Source organism: Pelophylax lessonae (assembly GCF_965119305.1).
Source record: "Pelophylax lessonae genome assembly, chromosome: 11".
In the NCBI taxonomy this organism is placed as follows: Eukaryota; Metazoa; Chordata; class Amphibia; order Anura; family Ranidae; genus Pelophylax; species Pelophylax lessonae.
In genome coordinates this window covers 95,873,075-95,891,001 of record NC_138778.1, presented here as the reverse complement: position 1 = coordinate 95,891,001, position 17,927 = coordinate 95,873,075, and the positions used below count along the sequence as shown (strand labels likewise).

Below are 17,927 nucleotides of genomic sequence, written 5' to 3'. Positions count from 1 at the left end.
ATCGGATAGCTTTATTGGTATCCCGCAGAAAGCCCCGGGGTGGAAAAACAGGAAGTGCTTTAAAGACCTATAGAAGCTTGGGTAAAATGTCTATCTTAACAGCATTAATACAGCCAAACCAAGAAAGATTTGGTTTATCGTATATTCTAAGACGTGTGTATCGCCCTGAATAGGGGCGTGTAGTTGATATCCGCCAGGGTAGACAAAGAGGGAGGTATGGTGATACCATTTAAAGGAGAAGGTAGTTTGCAGGCTAGATAAGAGAGGCTTGGGTAAAGACACGTTAAGGGCTTCGATTTTTTCGTTGTTTACCTTAAATTTGCTCACCACGCTAAACTCCAAGAACGTTTCGGTAATGGTGGGAATAGATTTCAAGGAATTAGAGACGTATAAGAAAAGGTCATCTGCAAATAAGGACAATTATAATGGCGTTGGCCAACAGAAAGGCCTTCAATAGCAGTATTTTGTCTGATGGCATTAGCTAGATGCTCCATAGTAAGTATATACGGTAATGGTGACAGGGGGCTTCCTTGACGGGTGCCATTACGTATCCGTATGGAATCTAACAGCATGCCATTAGGGTGAATTCTTGCATTAAGGTCCCCATACAAAGCATGAATTTTGCACGGCATATTAGGTCCCATACCCACCTGATGGAGATTACTGTCAAGAAACTGCCAGTGAACCCGGTCGAAGGCCTTTTCAGCATCGACCGAGATCAAGCAAGCCTGGACGTGACATTTTTAGGTGAACTCCCCAAAGTAAAAGTAATAATTTAACAAAATAATCACATATTTTATATAAAAACTGAAGTTTAGGGAAAAAAAAAATCCTACAGCTTTAGTGACGTTACCAGTATTGAAGTATGTCTCACATCATGCAGGCAGCTGGATACTGTAGATATCGTCTGTGCAGGGAAGCCAGTGTTCTTCCTATCTCTGAACTTCTGGCCCAGTTGGGGTTAATAGCTTGGGGTTTTTGGGCAGAACAATTAAAATGTTTGATGGGGACCAGCCCCCTCATCCCTCCTCATTTGAGAAAATGTATTTTAATATTTACATTTCATGTAACATAAACTCTGAATGGAACAAAGCATCATGTATTTACCTGAATTATTTACAGATTGTATTATTTCCAGTGCAAACAATGAAAGAACTTTTCTCAATAATAGAAAATGTAAGGAACAAATGGGGCTCCAAATAGATTGGCGCAACATCCTATTTCAATGAAATTATTAAAAATATTTGATTTTTTTTTTTAAAGAAATGTATGTGTACCAGTGGACTTTTAAGGCATCCACTTATACGCACGTAGGAACAATTTCTTTTTAATAATATACACTTTAAAAAGTGTTTCACAATAAAAACATGATTTGTACATGAATAAATCCACCTCCTGCGAAAAAGTGTACTACAATGTACTATAGAGAACTACAAATATAAAATCAAAAAATAAGACAAGTAATCTGACATGTTGGCTGGGGGTGAAATTAGCCCAAATCTCAAAGCGTTTCCTTTTTTCTGGAGGCCTGATTGGATATATAAGCAATCTAATATAAAACAAAAAACATATTAAAACCTTTATGTACAATCAATTAGTTACTTTAAACTAATATACTACAACCCAATGCATGCATACAATATTATATCAATACAGTACATGTAGTGTAAACATCAAAATCACTTTTTCTCAGTGGATGAGGAGGCTGGTCCCCATCAAACATCTTTACTGCTGTTCTGCCCAAAAACCAGAAGCTATTAACCTCCACTACACCAAAACTTCAGAAATAAAAAGAAGACGGTCTTCCCTGCAAATAGGATTTCTACAGTATCCTGCTGCCTGCACAATTAATTTTTTTTCTCAATATCATAAGAATGGTCTGGTCTCTGTGGGACCAGGTTCACTGCTGTTCTGACCATATAACCCAATTTATTAACCCCCGCAGCACAAGAAGTTCAGAGACAGGAACAACAGGACCCCAGTATCCCTGCACAAAAGCACAAAAGATCTCTGTAATGAAGCCTTTACATATGCAGAATGTAAAACCCCTTTTCTGTGGGGGGGGGGGGGGTGACCCTTATGGTGTTCCTCCCCCTGCACTGCAAGGGCTACATTTTCTCTTCATCTAGAAGGAACAGGAAAACATATTTTTCCCCCCACTTTAACTACCAAGATAGTGTCTGGTGTGGAATTTTAAACAGGAAATGGGTTTGGTGCTGCTCTGTGCGTGTCTCTAAAGTGTTGGAACCAACCAATCGTGATAGAACAAAAAAAAAAAAATATATATCTATATATATATATATATATATATATATATATATATATATATATATATATATATATATATATATATAAAAAAAAAGAAAATCTAGTGCAGATAATTAAACACAGTGTGTTAAAGTTCATATACCGTGCTCATAATGGAAAATAGTGTGAAAAATAAAAATATCAAACCTATTACACTTGAAACATCAATATAGAAAAAATGTATATGAAAATCACCAAAGCTAATATAAAGTGATCAGTGCTCTAAATGGAAAGTCTTTAAATAGTAAGCAATAGCCCTTCCATTAATCCAGCATTCCAACCATCATGTGTCAGAACTACAAGTTCTTTTATTAGTCCTGCTAGAAAAACAATGTTTGGTGGTGTTGCAGCAAAAGGGAGATCCACAGTATCATGTAATGGACTATTGCTTACTATTTAAAGACTTTCCATTCAGATCACTTTATATCCGCTTTGGTCACTTTCGTATACATTTTTGGTATATTGCTTTATTGATGTTTCAAGTGTAATAGGTTTGATATTTCACACTGGGCACTTTAACTTGGCACTAGCACTTTCAATATTTTAATATTGCTCATTTTTCAAACTATTTTCCATTATGAGACGTGGTATAATCATTTTTGATACACTGTTTATTTACCTGCACTATCTATCTATCTCTTTATATATATATATATATATATATATATATATATATATATATATATATATATATATATATATATATATATATAGAGAGAGAGAGATAGATTTTTATTTATTTATGTTTTTATTTTGGTTCTACCATGATTCGTTGGTTCCAACAATAGAGAGATGCATAGAGCAGTGCTAAACCCATTTCCTGTTTAAAATTCCACACCAGAAATAATACTTACCTTACTCCACGTTCCCCCAGTTGGCTGGCATTCTTCTACTCTGCGAACCTCGGGGGACTTGGCAGCCCCTCGGCTTCCTCTCTTCCAGCGCAGACCTATTGGTCCTAGATGGTAACGTCTGAATGCCTGTGCTCAATGGAGCGGCAAGGAGAAGTGGCTTTGGGGAACATGTGCCGCTGGACAACAGTCAGGTTATAGCAGGGATAGCTTATCAAGAGCTATTGTGGCTGTGTGTACATTTGTAGGATGATGCACCTTGTTGGTTTTTATGAGAATACTTATGAATGAATTTGAAGAGGATATTGACCACTTAGATTTAGAGGTGCACAATTCGGGATAAAGCGAGAATCACAATTTCTTTGCTTAGAATAAAGATCATGATTCTCTCGCGATTATCGGCGTAACATCATCTTTCACATTGTACAAAAAAAGTGGGATAACTTTACTGTTTTTTTTTTTTTTGATTGAAGTGTATTTTTTCCCCCTATAAATTGCTTTTGAAAGACCGCTGCACAAATATAGTGTGATGTAAATAATTACAATGACCGCCGCTTTATTCTCTATGGTATCTGCTGGAATATATATAAAATGTTTGGGGGTTCTAGGTACTTTTGTAGCAAAAAATACTGATTTTAACTTGTAAGCAAAAAGTGTCAGAAAAGTCTGTTTGTAAGTGGTTAAACTGCCCTTATTTGCCGACAGACGTACATCCCTTTTGAGAACCAAATGATACAATGTTTCTTTTCATCTCAGTGCTGAGCAATGTTGTGATAAACTTTTCCGGATTTTTCTTTTTTTTGACAGCTCTGCACAGAGAATGGCTCTGCTTTGATGCAACATCATCCAAGTTTTTTTTTTTTTTTTAATATGTGTTTTTATTTACATTATGTTTTCAACACTTTCTATAGTGCAATTGCCTATATGCCAGACATTTTGGGAATACTGTATATTTTTTGTGTGATTCTTCCACCTTGTGGACTGGAAGATATAACCACTAGTAAAGGTCAAAGAAGTTAAAAAGCAGTTCACCCTATCATTCGTAATCGACTCGGCATGCAAAGGGTTTGCCCTAGTAGGGCCACATGTCTGCCTACTGACATAAACAAGTACACACTCTCATAACAAAAACGCATCCAGCATTAGTGAATAATCAAATTTGTGTATAAAGCTGCAATCTACTTTAGAAACAAGCAGCATCATACAATCCCAGTACCTGCAATTTCATATCAGGCATGCATTCACCTGTCTCCAACCCTGCTGACCTTTTCATAACCTGGAGCTAGGAGCTAATGAGTACTTTTGCAGTTGAAGAAAAAACATTTAGGTACTATTTACCATTTCACTCAGTTGATATTATGTTTTCTGACATTCAGTAGTGTGCACTAGATTTATATGTTATGTTATCTGTGTTACGTTTTAGGGTTTCCTGCATAAATTAGGATACTAGTTTATTGGTTACTTAGTAGTGCAGTGTTTTTAAAATATATTTGTGTTAAATCTTTTTACAATAAGGTTATGGCAAATTAGGATAAATGATTATATAATTGTGTCAGATGCTATTCATAATAGTTTAGTTTACTCTCTGTTTTTCAGCTGAATATGGATTTTCTGAAAGAGACCTTGAAAGCACAAGAAGCAATTTATTGTGTATGGAAGGTACAAGAGCCTTAAAAGAAACAGCTGCCAAAAAGAGGTCCTCAGAAGCCCAAGATGGTTTAATTTTGGATGTTGATCTTGGGAATTCTGAGCACAATGATCAAGCAGGATCCACTACTCAATTAAAGAAGCATGTTCATGATGAAAGCCAAATTTTAAAAATTACTTTTGATAATCAGTATGATAAAGATGACTCTGTCCCTGAGGAGATGGCTAGTACTCAGAGCAGTCCAAGATGCATGCCAAATGCAGTCCCTAGAAAACGACTGAAGAGAAGTATTCAAAGAGTGAATGAGTGGCTTCAGAAAACCTCAGAGTTTTTAAATGCTACACCATGGAATGAGGAATTGCTTTCTGAAGTTTTTCCCGAATTAGATGAAGATGTATCTGACAAAGGTTCCTGTATGTCTGGTGAGACTGAAATTATGACTGAAGTCTGCCCCAGTACTGTGTCAGATGCTGTGGATAAGACAGTTAATGTTCAAGACAAGGTATTTGGCAAGGTATACAGGAGAGAGAAAAAGACAAACCCTGTGCCCAAAATAACTGTTTATGCCAGTGTCCATGTTGATGCTGTTGCTGATTTTCAAAAGACAAATGAGATGCCAAAAAGGTCAACAAGTGGTCTTCAGCCAGAAGACTTCATTAGGAGGGTAGAAACAACTGAGGAGAGTTCTTACACTAATGATGTAGATACATTGGCTGCAAGGGAAACTTTATTAAACACTGATAAAAATGAATCCAATCCGGATTCTAAATATCTAAACAATGATAAAGCAAATGCACAGGAATCAAAATTAAAGACTCAAAATAAGTCTTTAAAAAGAAAGTCTGAAAGTTCCCTGATATTAGTTAAAAGTTCAGATCTTGGCATGGACATTCAACACCGTCCTCACTTCTCAGAAATAAATATTAATACCTATCCCAGCAGCAATGAATCGGAGCATGAGGATAACCAAAGAAATGTGAGACGAAGTAGGAGACTTAATATGTTGTCAAAAAGCACGTTACCCTCTCCGAACCAAAAACCAGCAAGGACCAGTGGCAAAGCAATTAAAAAAACTGAGCCAGCCTGTGCCCATCCTGTTACCGAAACAGTTATTCAAGAAAAACAAATGTGCACTACTTTTAATGAGTCAGAAGATCAAATAACCACTATTTTAACACCTAATGGGAAAGTAGTCCCATTGGTAAAAGATGTTGAAGTTCACCCTGCTCATTCAGAATGTGAAACTTCTGATGTCAGCATTAAAGAGTGCTGTAATATGCAAACTGAGGCTGTGAAAAAGGTTTTAAATGTTGAGGATATAGACTCAGACACTGACACTCAGCACTTGATGAAAGCCTTCAAAAGTGCTAAACGAATGTCCTTTAAACTAGATGCAATTACTGAAATGGACAATAAAGAACCTTTTGATCCTGTAAGCCTATCTGACACCCAAGCCAACTTACCGAATGGCCATCAGGCTGGAATTGCATTAACAGTATCTAAAAAACACGAACAAGTGATTCACACCAATGATTCTATCCTTTCCAATGGGAATAATCTTGGTAAATTTAATGTTGGCGAAGAGGCAATTGAACAGGAAGGTCATATCCAGAATTTGCCTTCAAATCTGGGATTTGAAACCAAAAGTTCTGATGAAAATAAAAGTATGTTAAGTGCCGGCCAGCTAGATGTTCCTAACCCAGTTAATGAAATGACACTCTGCAAAGAAAGCAACCGGAAGATAAATTCTGTTACAAGAAAAAGTGAGGTACTTGTGTTGTGTTCAGAGAATGATACAATGAGCCTGTACCCTATAATTGCTTATCAAAGTCCTTCAGTGAGGCAAGAAGACACTAGAAGTGTGACCGCTCAAGAAGAAAATAAACAAGTAAAGAAAGTTTTTCGGGAACAAAATTTTCACGAAGAGCAAGTGAATCAAATGACTTTGGATAACAGATCTCAAGGTTCAGTGACAGAGAAACTGCTACAGCATTCAGTGTCTGATCACAGTAGCCCTCTCAAATGTCCTGAGGCTAACTCCGATACACCCGATGGAATATTGTGCATTACAGACAGGCCTGGAGAAGAGCACAGTTTTTGTGTTGAAGCAGAAAAATCCTTTGTTTTTGCTAAAGAGCGAAAGGTTGGCGTTTCTGATAGTTCTAAGTCTCCAATCAATGAATCACAGCTCATTAAAAAAAAGAAACGAAGAGCACAGAAGTTGGAATCCTCTGAAGAAGAATCAAGTGAAGATGAAGAGTTGCCATGCTTTAATAATTTGTTGCTTGGCAACGCATCAGACTCAGCTGCTCAGAAATATGCCTCTTCTGATTTCTCACCAAAGCAGCAAGGAGGTGGGGTTTTGGCCATGTTTAGTAGTTACAGTACAAGTGGTAAAACTCAGACAAGTTTGAACTTCCCTAGAGAAACGCTATTAGGAAGTCAGGAGTCTGTGAATTTGTTTTCTTCCCAATCAAATACATCTGATCATTCCACAAATGTAACTACTGACCAAGAGCTCAAGCACAACCAGTCTGAGGACCATGGGAAAAATTCCAAAAGAAATGGTGATACAATCTACAGTAATGGACAAGGGCAGAAGGACTATGAGACAACAGACAATTTTTATGAAGACACCTGCAAAGAGCAAAACTTAGGTACTGTATAACCGTTAATCTTGAAATTACTATTTCAATATAATCCTTTAAGATTTTTGCGGTTTGTAGCTTGCTCATCTGGCTCAAAATGGGATCCGTATTTAGGCAACTTTTAGCTTACCTAAATAAACACTGCCAATCACTGCTGTAGAGATTTGCGAGACAACCTGCAATTTATATGCCACACTTCAAATGTAAGACAAGGGGTCATTAAAGCTGGTCATGAGTGGAATAAAATCTCTGCTGAACCGGCCAAATTTCAGTCCAAGTGTGTATGCTCCTGTTGGTAACTTTTTCTCAGTCAGTGGCTCCAGCCGCTCATGAGTATATTCTGAAAGCTGAGAGTCCCTGCTGTCAGAAAAAAAAAAAAAAAAGAATATATGGTCAGCCTTTGTCAGTCCTGTTTCAGTGTCTTTATTAAAGATTTAAACAATTAAGGACAGTACAGCAGAAAGCCTTTGAGGGCTAGTTGAATCCTGCAATGCAGACGAGACAAAAAAAAAAAATAAAAAAATATATATATATATATATATATATATATATATATATATATATATATTATAAATAAAATGAAAGCAGTCATAGGGAGTACAGCAAACTGGCATAGAACAAAATATACTGCAACATATCAATCAGAACAGTTAAATAGAAAACCAAGAAGCAGGTCTTCCAGATTAATGACTAAAGATAAGGATTAGAGTTAAGTCCCCGTTTCACTTCATACAAATATATTTTATACAATATATCTCAACATACCAGCAAGAGAAAGATGAAGAAGAAAGAAAAGAGCTACAGCTTGCCAGAATGCCAAACCCAACTGCCTATCATTAAAAATATTAAAGTAGGACTACAGACAAAACTTTTTTTCATTTTGGATAAAGTAAGAGAGGGTTATAACCTCTCAGATTTTTTTTTCGCCTTCTGTGTCTCATTTGCGGAGAGTTCCCTTCATTTGCTGCCTAATAACTAAACCAGAAGTAAGTGGAAATTAAGGGAATTCCTTTGGGGCCCCCGGGTCACCAGAACTAGTGTTCTCATTGGAAGATTTTCTGGGGAAAACCTAAAATGTGGGTTTTTCTTTTACTTTCACTTTTTCAATAATATAAACAGGACAAATAGGGTGAATCTCCTTTACCGGGGGCACAGGTAGCAATAAAAACTGAAAAGTGGTCTAATCCATCCCCACTCTATCAAAAACTAAAAACAAAGTTTTGCCTTTTAGTTATACTTTAAGAAAGCAATTGTATATAGTATATCCAGGGACTCCAGATCCTCTCAAACATTGTATCACGTAAAATGCTAAACATATTTTCATTAATCATTATCAATGTTAGTTTTCACTTCAACACCACTAAGTCAACTCCTGGGCTCTTCCATGTGGTTGCAGCGGCAAATTTAGTCACCAAAAACATAAGGTATGATAGGTTTTGACTAGATCTGGGAAAGCCCTTTAATGGGTTCATTGAGTAGTGCAAATCTTGGGGTTTTCGCTTTCGTTCATTGACTGACACAGCTCCTGATATTCATAACCATTGGGTTATACTGCCCCCTACAGGAGTAGGACACTAGGCAGAAAATAATTCTGGCTACACCCATGGGCAGTCCCAGGGGGTATACTCTCTCTCTCTGCTATAGCCAGTCAGTTTTTTTCTGCATAGTCAGGAGTAAGGACCTAGTTCCTTGCTGGGATCTTTGGTCCTGGCTAAATGTTTAAGATAGAACATTTTTTCGCTGGATTTTTTCCTGTGAGATCTACAATCAACTGCTGGACTGAGCGATGGGCTGGATAATCTAGATCCAGTGGTCACTCCAGTCTGGCCAGCGAGCGCGCACAGACCTTAGCTCTGTGATAGGTTGGCCGTAACATAGCCCCACCGGACAGGGGGTGGCCTGCGAGGTAAACGCCTCACGAAGTCACATACAACCTGGTCTCGGGCCGAGTCGCAGCGTCCCTCCTGGCCGACAGCCCCTCATTTCAATGGCGTGGGGTTCTGTCTGGAGCGATGCCCGCCTGGTTCCTTTTATGGTGAGTAGCTGTCCCCCATCTCCCCCTGGAGGGTTTTGGGGTGGACGTGGGCCCCACCCTGGGACAGTCAGGCCCCTGGGTTCCACTCCTTCTCCCAGGCACCTCCCCTTGCCAAGTCCCTCATACTGCCCCCCCCCCCCATGCTGGGGCAGTTTAGGGGGTCTGGCCACTTTCCTGGGATGAGGGCATTGTGCTAACTGGTGATGGGGGCCAGGGGTCTGCCACCTGCGACCAGACAATCGTCTGTCCATGGGGGTTGGGGTTTTACCTTGTGAGGACTCCTGCCAGGGCCCCCTGTCCTGCCTGGATCTGTCTTTGAGGCCTGGTCCCTGTAAGCCTCGTGGTGCCACCATATTTTTGAAGCCTGTGTGTTTTCTATACACAGTGGCCAGGCCATGTTTGTGTAGTCCGGCGGCCATTTTTGTGGTTTGCCATTGGAAATAGTGGCGGCCATGACAGTGGAGCCCTGTGTGCAGCAATTTCGGCAGTGGGTGCCCCTCCTCATCTCCTGGTGCTAACTCCTGGATCATTTTACTTCCTGATCACGGCATGTGTAGTGCAAATTCTGGTGGCTGCAGATGCCTGTTTTCTGTGGGTGGTGAGTCTAGTTGGGTCCTCTCCCTCTCTGCTTAGGATTGCTTGGTGCTTTGTCTTTGTGCCTGGCGACCGGGTGGTGCTGCCAGCGCAGGGAGGGTTGTCCCTTAGCAGTGTTTTTCCACTTTTTGTGGGGTCCCCCTGGTAAATTATGGAGTTTTTGGAGCATGTCTCCCCACCTGATCCCCACTCTGAGGCTGCAGGGCCCTCTGGGTCTCAACCATCCATCGATGCATCCACTGACGACGGTCCTGGAGTCCCTTGTGTCCCTGGTGGAGGTTGCTTGCGGGGACGGTCTAGCAAAAAGCGCCCCACCCTGCCTTCCCCTGCCTCATCTGTCTCATCGATCCTGAATCTGATTCGGCCGCTGCGGACATGGGTCACCTTGCTGTGTCTGCAACCACGTGCCTGGAATCCTCTGATAGTGAGGATGATTTCTCCACGTCTGCGACCGTGCAAGAAAAGGCGCTGGTGGATGCCCTGAATGTATCTGTGCATGAGACCCTGAAGATGGAGGATGCAGCTGAAGCTGCAACGGAGGCGCAGGTGCTCTTTGGCACTCACAAGCCATCCAAAGTGGCAAAAGTGTTTCCTTTCTCTGCCTATTTTGACAGAATTGTCAGTAAAGAGTAGGGAGGACCAAAGCGTCCCTATGTGGTCCCTAAGCGCTATACTAGGCGTTCCTCCTATGAGGAGTCCCTTCTTAAGAAGTGGACTGTTCCACCATTGGTGGACCGTCTGGTTTCCAGATTAAACAAGGCAACCATGATTCTGGTTGAAGCGTCCCCGGCATTTAAGGATCTGGCTGACCGGAAGGCGGAGGCTTTGGCCCACACTCTGGCTGGTTTGACAATGAGGCCGGTCGGTATTTACCGTTGCCCTAGTGTCGCAAACTCTGGCCGAGTGGGCTAAGCTCCTACACCGTGACCTGAAGGGGGAACAGCTCCCCCCTGCCTTTGCCGAGCTGGCGCACCAGCTGGTACAGGGGCTGCAGTTGATCTGTAATGCCTCTTTGGATGCGGCTCCCCTGATGGCTTGCTTCTCTGTTTTGACAGTGTCCATTCGGCGTGTCTTTTGGCTCAAGTGTTGGTCCGCGGATTAGATTTAAAAAAAAAGGCCTTGACTGATCTTCCTTTTCAAAGAGATTGCCTGTTTGGAGTTACGCTGGATAACATCATTAAAGGTCTCACAGAGGGGGGAAGAGTACTTTTCTTCCGCAGGCTACTAAGGGCAAGGAACTTTGTCGTAGACGTGGGTCCTCCTTTTTTGTCACTCAGGGTCGACTGACAAGGGATCAAAGCCTTTCAGGGCCTCTTCTGAAGGATCCAAACTAACCTGGTCTGGCAAGTCAAGATCGGGCTTCTCCAGACCCGTGGACAAGGCTCCTTCTGCATGAAGGTGTGCCCTCACCCCTATCGGGGGGGGGGGGGACGTCTTCGCTGGTTTCCGGACCCGTGGACTTACCGGGTGCAAAACAAGTGGGTCCACAAAGTCATTTGGTCCGACTACAATATCGAGTTTCACTCTTGTCCCCTGGCAAGGTTCTATCCTTCCAACTTGTGTCTTTCCCCAGACCGCTTACAGAGCCTGTTTGGGGCGGTACAAGACTTGTTCCTTCAAGGGGTGATTGTCCTGGTTCCGACCTCAGAATGTTTTCATGATTTTTACTCAAACCTGTTCACAGTTCCCAGGAAGGAGGGCAAAGTGTGTCCAGTCCTGGACCTCAAGGCGCTAAACTGCTTTGTGCGGTTACAGAAGTTCAGAATGGAGTCTTTTCGAACGGTGGTGGCATCCTGCGTCAGGTGGATTTCCTCGCCTCTATCGATTTCAAGGATGCCTACCTTCACATTCCTATATATGCCAGTTACTAGTGTTTTCTCCACTTTGCTGTGGGAGAGGAGCATTAGCAGTTTAAGGCGTTATCCTTTAGTCTCGCGTCTGCTCCTCGGGGCTTCACAAAAGTGTTAGCCCCCGGTGCTAGCTTTGCTACGCCAATGGGGGATCGCAGTATTTGGCTACTTGGATGATCTCCTTCTGCGAGCGGTGTCTCCCTCTGCTCTGGTTGAGAACCTGAAGATCACAACATAACCTCTGCGGGAGTTTGGCTAGATTCTGAATTTTCAGAAGTCTGCTCTGGTTCCGTCCACAAAGCTGAACTACCTGGGCCTGACTCTGGGCTCGTCCTTAGCCAGAGTGCTTCCTTCCTCTGGACAAACTCCAGAAATTGCAGGCAGCAATTTGCCTCCTGCTGTCCAACAAATAGTCATCCCTCCGGACTTGCATGCGGGTGCTGGGCCTGATGGTGTCTACCTTCGAGGCGGTTCCGTTTGCACAGTTCCATACAAGGTCCCTGCAAAGGGAAATTCTGACCAAATGGGACAAGACTCCGCAGTCTCTGGACAATCCGATCCGGCTCGATCCCGGGCACGAAGGAGCCCCTGATATGGTGGCTTCCTTCTCTGGCACTTCAGCTGGGAAAATCCTTCCTCCACTTGTTTTGGACAGTGGTCCTCTCGGATGCCAGCCTGTCCGGCATGGAGAGGCGTCCTCGGCAAGCATTCTGCTCAGGGGATCTGGACACTGGAAGATACCAGACTCCCGATCAATGTCTTGGAACTCCGGGGCGATCAGACTGTGTCTAGATCATTGGACGGATTGTCTTCAGGGTTGTCCAGTGCGCATTTAATCGGACAATGCAACGGCGGTGGCTTATGTCAATTACCAAGGGGGCACAAGAAGTTTCCTGGTGGCTCTGGAGGTAGCCAGCATTCTAAGGTGGGCAGAACAGTGCGTTCCAGCCCTCTCTGCTTTACACATTCCCGGGGTGGAAAATTGGCTGGCGGATTACCTCAGTCGGCAGGTGTTTGACCACGGGGTGTGGTCCCTTCATCTGGAGGTTTTTCGTCAGCTGTCTCCCTAGTGGGGCACCCCCGAGGTGGATCTGTTGGTGTCTCGGTTCAAGACGCAACAGACGCGCTGGTGGCCCGGTGGGGTCAGTATCATCTGATTTACATCTTCCCTCCTCTCAAGTTTCTGCCCAGACTGCTACACAGGATCGAGGCAGAAGGGATTCCTGCCAGTGGCTCTGGACTGGCCATGCCTCACTGGGCTTGATATGCCGATCTGGTGCCGCTGGTCGCCAACGTTCCTTGGCAGCTTCCTCTCATGGAGGATTTGCTGTCCCAAGGACCGATCTTCCATCCTGATTTACAGTCGCTGGCTTTGACGGCTTTGCTGTTGAACGCCAGGTGCTGAAGGATAGGGGTTTATCTGAGTCAGTGATTCCTCCACTGTTGAAAGCTAGGAAATCTACCTCTAGGAAGATCTACCATCATACGTGGAAGACCTACATTGCGTGGTGTGAGTCTCTTAGGGTTCTTCTTTGCTCCTTCTCGGTGGCTCGGATCTTGACCTTCCTTCAATGGGGGGGTTGAACAGACATTGGCCTTGAATACCATCAAGGGCCAGGTGTCGGCTTTGGTGGTCTTCTTCCAATGACCTTTGCCCACACACTCCCTGGTGCGTACCTTTCTTCAGGGTGTTCGAACATTCGGTTCCTCCAGTGCGGGCTCCGCTGCCGCCTTGGGATATTATTTTGGTGCTTTCAGCACTACAGAAGCCTCCCTTTGAAAATATTTGGGAGATTCCCTTGCTTACGCTGTCCCGGAAGGTGGCCTTTTTAGTGCCTCTGTCACCTCTGTGTGCAGGGCATTGGAACTGGCGGCCTTATCTTGTCATTCACCTTACTTGGTGATTCACAGGGATAAGGTGGTTCTTCGCCCCATTCCTTCCAAAGGTTGTCTCTTATTTTTATTTGAATGAAGACATTGTTCTGCCTTCTCTGTGTCCAAGGCCTAAACATCTGATGGAAATTGCTTTGCATGCCATGGATGTGGTCCGGGTAATTAGGTTGTACCAGGCAGCTTCAGAGTCTTTCAGGAAGTCAGACTCTCTTTGTGCTCACGAATGGACCTCGAAAAGGGTTGTCCACTTCCTCTGCAACCATTTCCAGATGGATCAGACAGGCGGTGGTTAAGGGCCTATTCCATCAGGGGTCAGGTTCCTCCTTTCCCTTTCAATGCGCATTCTACTCGGGCGCTTGGTGCCTCCTGGGCTTTCCGTCATCAGGCGTCAGTGATGCAGTTTTGCAAGGCGGCCATGGTCGTCGGTACACACTTTTACAAAGTTTTATAAAGTGGATGTGTTGGCATCTGCGGATGCTTCTTTTGGCTGCAAGGTCTTGCAGGCTGCTGTTTAAGAGGACCTGATCCTCTTTAGGGGTGTGTTGTTTTTTTCAGGTGGGCTCCAGTTGTTTGGTTGATCCCCTGTTGCCTGGTTGGCTAATAGTTAGCCTTGTGACTTTAACTGGCAATTGCGCAGTCATGCAATGCTGTACCCAAACAAAATCTACGTCCTTTTGTTCCCGCAAACAGAGCTTTCTTTTGGTGGTTGCTCACCTCTGCGCTTTTTATTTTGTGCAATATTAATAAAAAATGAGCGAAAATTTTGAGAAAAAAATTACATTTTCTACTTTGTCTTTTAAAAAATATCCAATATACTCAATTTGTGTCCTATATTTTGGCCAAAATGTATTTGGCTACATGTCTTTGACAAAAAAAAAAACTCAAGCGTATTTTAATTGGTTTGCGCAAAAGTTATAGCGTCTACAAACTATGGTATAAATACTGGAATTTATGCAGCTTTTACTTTCTGACTGCCTATCTCATTTCTTGAAGTGCTAAAATGGCAGGGCAGTACAACCCCCCCCCCCCCATATTACCACTTTTTGTAAAGTAGACATCCTAAAGAATGTCCTGAGAGGCGTGTTGAGCCCATTTTTGTCACAGGTATTGGAAAAATGACTAAAAAAAAATAAAAATTATTTTTTACACAAAGTTGTCATTGAAATGATATATTGCTCACGCATGCCATGGGTATATGTGTAATTACACAACAAAATAAATTCTTCTGCTTCTCCTGAGTACCGGGATACCACATGTGTGAGACTTTTTGGGAGCACAGCTGTGTACGGGACCCCGAAAACCAATCAGCACCTTCAGAATTTCAAAGGGCATAAATTGCTCATTGCACTTTCTCACTACCTATCACGGTTTTGGAGGCCCTGAAAATTCAAGATAGCACAAACCCCCCCCCCCCCCCCCCAAATGACCCCATTTTGCAAAGTAGACACTCCAAGCTATTTGCTGAGAGGCATGGTGAGTCCATGGAATATTTTATATTTTGCCACAAGTTTTGGGAAAATTATTTATTCATGTGACGAAACAAATTCCAACATCCACCATTTTGTTCTGTAGGGTTTCTGCTTTAAAAAAAAATATATAATGTTTGGGGGTTCAAAGTAATTTTCTAGTAAAAAAACAAATATTGAACAAAAAGTCACAGAAAAAGCTTGGTCTTCAAGTGGTTAGAAGAGTAGGTGATGTGTGGCTAAGATTGAGCATAAAATGCCAGGACAGTTCAATCACCCCTCAAATTACCCCTTTTTGGCAAGTAGACATCCAAAGCTAATTGCTGAGAGGCATGTTGAGTCCATGGAGTATTTTATATTTTGCCCTAAGTTTCGGGAAAATTAAATTTTTTTTTAAAAGCAGTCTAGCGGCTAATTATCCACTAGGATCCCTTTTACATGTAAGCCGACTGCTGGCTGTAAAAAACAATACCAAGATGATGCCTAAATCTGCAGGCATCATCCTGGTAGAACCACTCAAAGTCCAGCAACGTACCAGTACATTGCTGGTCCTTGTTTGGCATATATTGTAGGTTTTTTTTTTTTTTCATGCTTCCTGTGGGCTGAACGAAAAAAAGAGAACATAACAGAATCCTTCATCCACATCGATCCCCCAGAAAATGTGTAGTATACCTATCATTAGCCGCCCAAATCATTAGCTGCCCAAATCATCCAACCCATTTTTCTAATGATGGGTATACACAATGAAAGCCATGTATACCTAATTTTTTTTGACAGGGGTGTTGAAATCGCCTCCTACAGCACTGCCATCATAGATTTTAATATATGCTGAACGCAAACGCTGTTTGTGTCAGAATATATATAAATCAGTGTGGCAGCTGATGGGTGTACCTGCAAGGCAAACTGGTTAATAGAACAGTAAACATAAAACATTACATTGGTACCTGAAAAGTAAAAAATGGTTACCAATGAAAATCAGTAAAAGTAGAAATAGAAGAGCAGAGTAAGAACAGAAAAATAACTCAAACAACAACTATTTTTGACTTTTTTATTTTGGTTTTTTTTTTTGGAATTTTTTGTAACTTTTTTTACATTTTTTTTTTCTTCAACTGTAAGTAACATTCCAGCTTAGGGTCTCTCAAAATGACAATAGCCATCTAACATCTTTCGAGACCCTGTGTAAGTGTGCCCTAGACTGTGCCATGCTATACCCTATGCTAATACTCCACTAGTGTGTGGTAGCGTTCGAAACATTCCCCGATGCAGAGACCAGGTTGGTCTGGACAGGAGGGACAATAAGTGCGGATGTCACACCTAAATCCGTGCTTCCTACAGACCTGACATCTTCTTTGGGGGTATCTTTGGGTAAGGGTACTCAGCAGGGCATATGGAAAATGCCTCTCATGCATCCGGCTCACTGCATCTGGTAGGGGAAGTTGGGCAGGAGCACCTCCTGGATACAGGTAGACTCCAATGATCTCAACCTGGAATTGTAGGAAGGATCCAGTTTGTCCTGACGCTTTGTATAGCACAAAAGCATTCAGCAAAGCCAATTGGAATAAATAAACAGACACTTTTTTTTTGTACCAGTCTCTGACTTTATGGGCAACTAAGTACGGTGATAAAAGCTGATCGTTGAGGTCCACCCTTCCCATATTAAGGTTGTAGTCATGGACACAGAGGGGCTTCTCCAAAACACCAGCTGCCGTGGAAATTTGGACCGTCGTGTCTGCGTGAATGGAGGACAGAACAAAAGCATTCCGTGTATCCCTCCATTTCACTGCAAGCAATTTGTCAGTTTTCAAACAGGCTTTCTCCCCCTGACTAAGACAGCCACATGCGCCGATTTGAAATTAAAGATGCCTAAAAAGTGGCACGCCCGAATAAAAATTGTCCACGTACAAATGGTACCCCTTTCCGAATAAGGGTGACACCAAGTCCCGCACAAACTTGACACTGCTCCCTATGTAATCTGGGCAGTTGGGGGGCTCCACATTGCTATCTTTACCCTCGTAAACGCGAAAACTAACTATAGCCTGTGGCCCTGTCACAGAGCTTATACAGCTTGACCCCATACCTGGCACGCTTGCTGGGTATAAACTGCTTGAAAGCAAGACAGCCAGAAAACGTAATCAGGGACTCATCAACAACTTGTTGGGTGGTAAACAAGGCTGCAAACTGCTGATTGAAGTGGTTTACGAGGGGCCGAATTTTGTTCTAGGGTCTCCCCGTGGACGACAGAGTTCATTGTCACTGAAGTGCATGAACCGCAGAATTTGCTCGTATCTCCCCCTGGCCATGGCAGCAGAGAACACACGCATATGGAGGACTGTGTTAGTGGACCATTATGACCGCAGTTCACTCCTTTTAATTATGCCCATGATGAGGAATAGGCCCAGAAAAGTTATAGGTTTCCAGCCGAATTCTCTGGCAAGGGACGAATTTGGATGTGTGGCGATGAATTGACCAGCATATAAATTGCTTTGGTCCACAATAGATTGTAAAGATCTTCTGTGAAAAACCGCTTGTAAAAGTCAAGGGAATTAAAATTGGCTGTTTCCACCTGAATTCCGGGTTGGGCAGTGAATGGGGGAAGTACAGGCGCTGTAGAATCTGTGGACTGCCAATTAGGATA

The 17,927-nt window shown here is 42.6% G+C and overlaps 1 protein-coding gene across 1 annotated transcript in view; it reads left to right on the top strand.

Moving 5' to 3' along the window:
- The window catches only part of BRCA1 (BRCA1 DNA repair associated), a 413,307-nt gene that overhangs the window by 140,155 nt on the left and 255,225 nt on the right, over window positions 1–17,927 (top strand). The window contains exon 10 of the mRNA XM_082271609.1: window positions 4,755–7,463. Within this exon, the coding sequence (XP_082127735.1) occupies window positions 4,755–7,463 (2,709 nt within the window). The remainder of the gene's footprint in view (window positions 1–4,754; window positions 7,464–17,927) is intronic.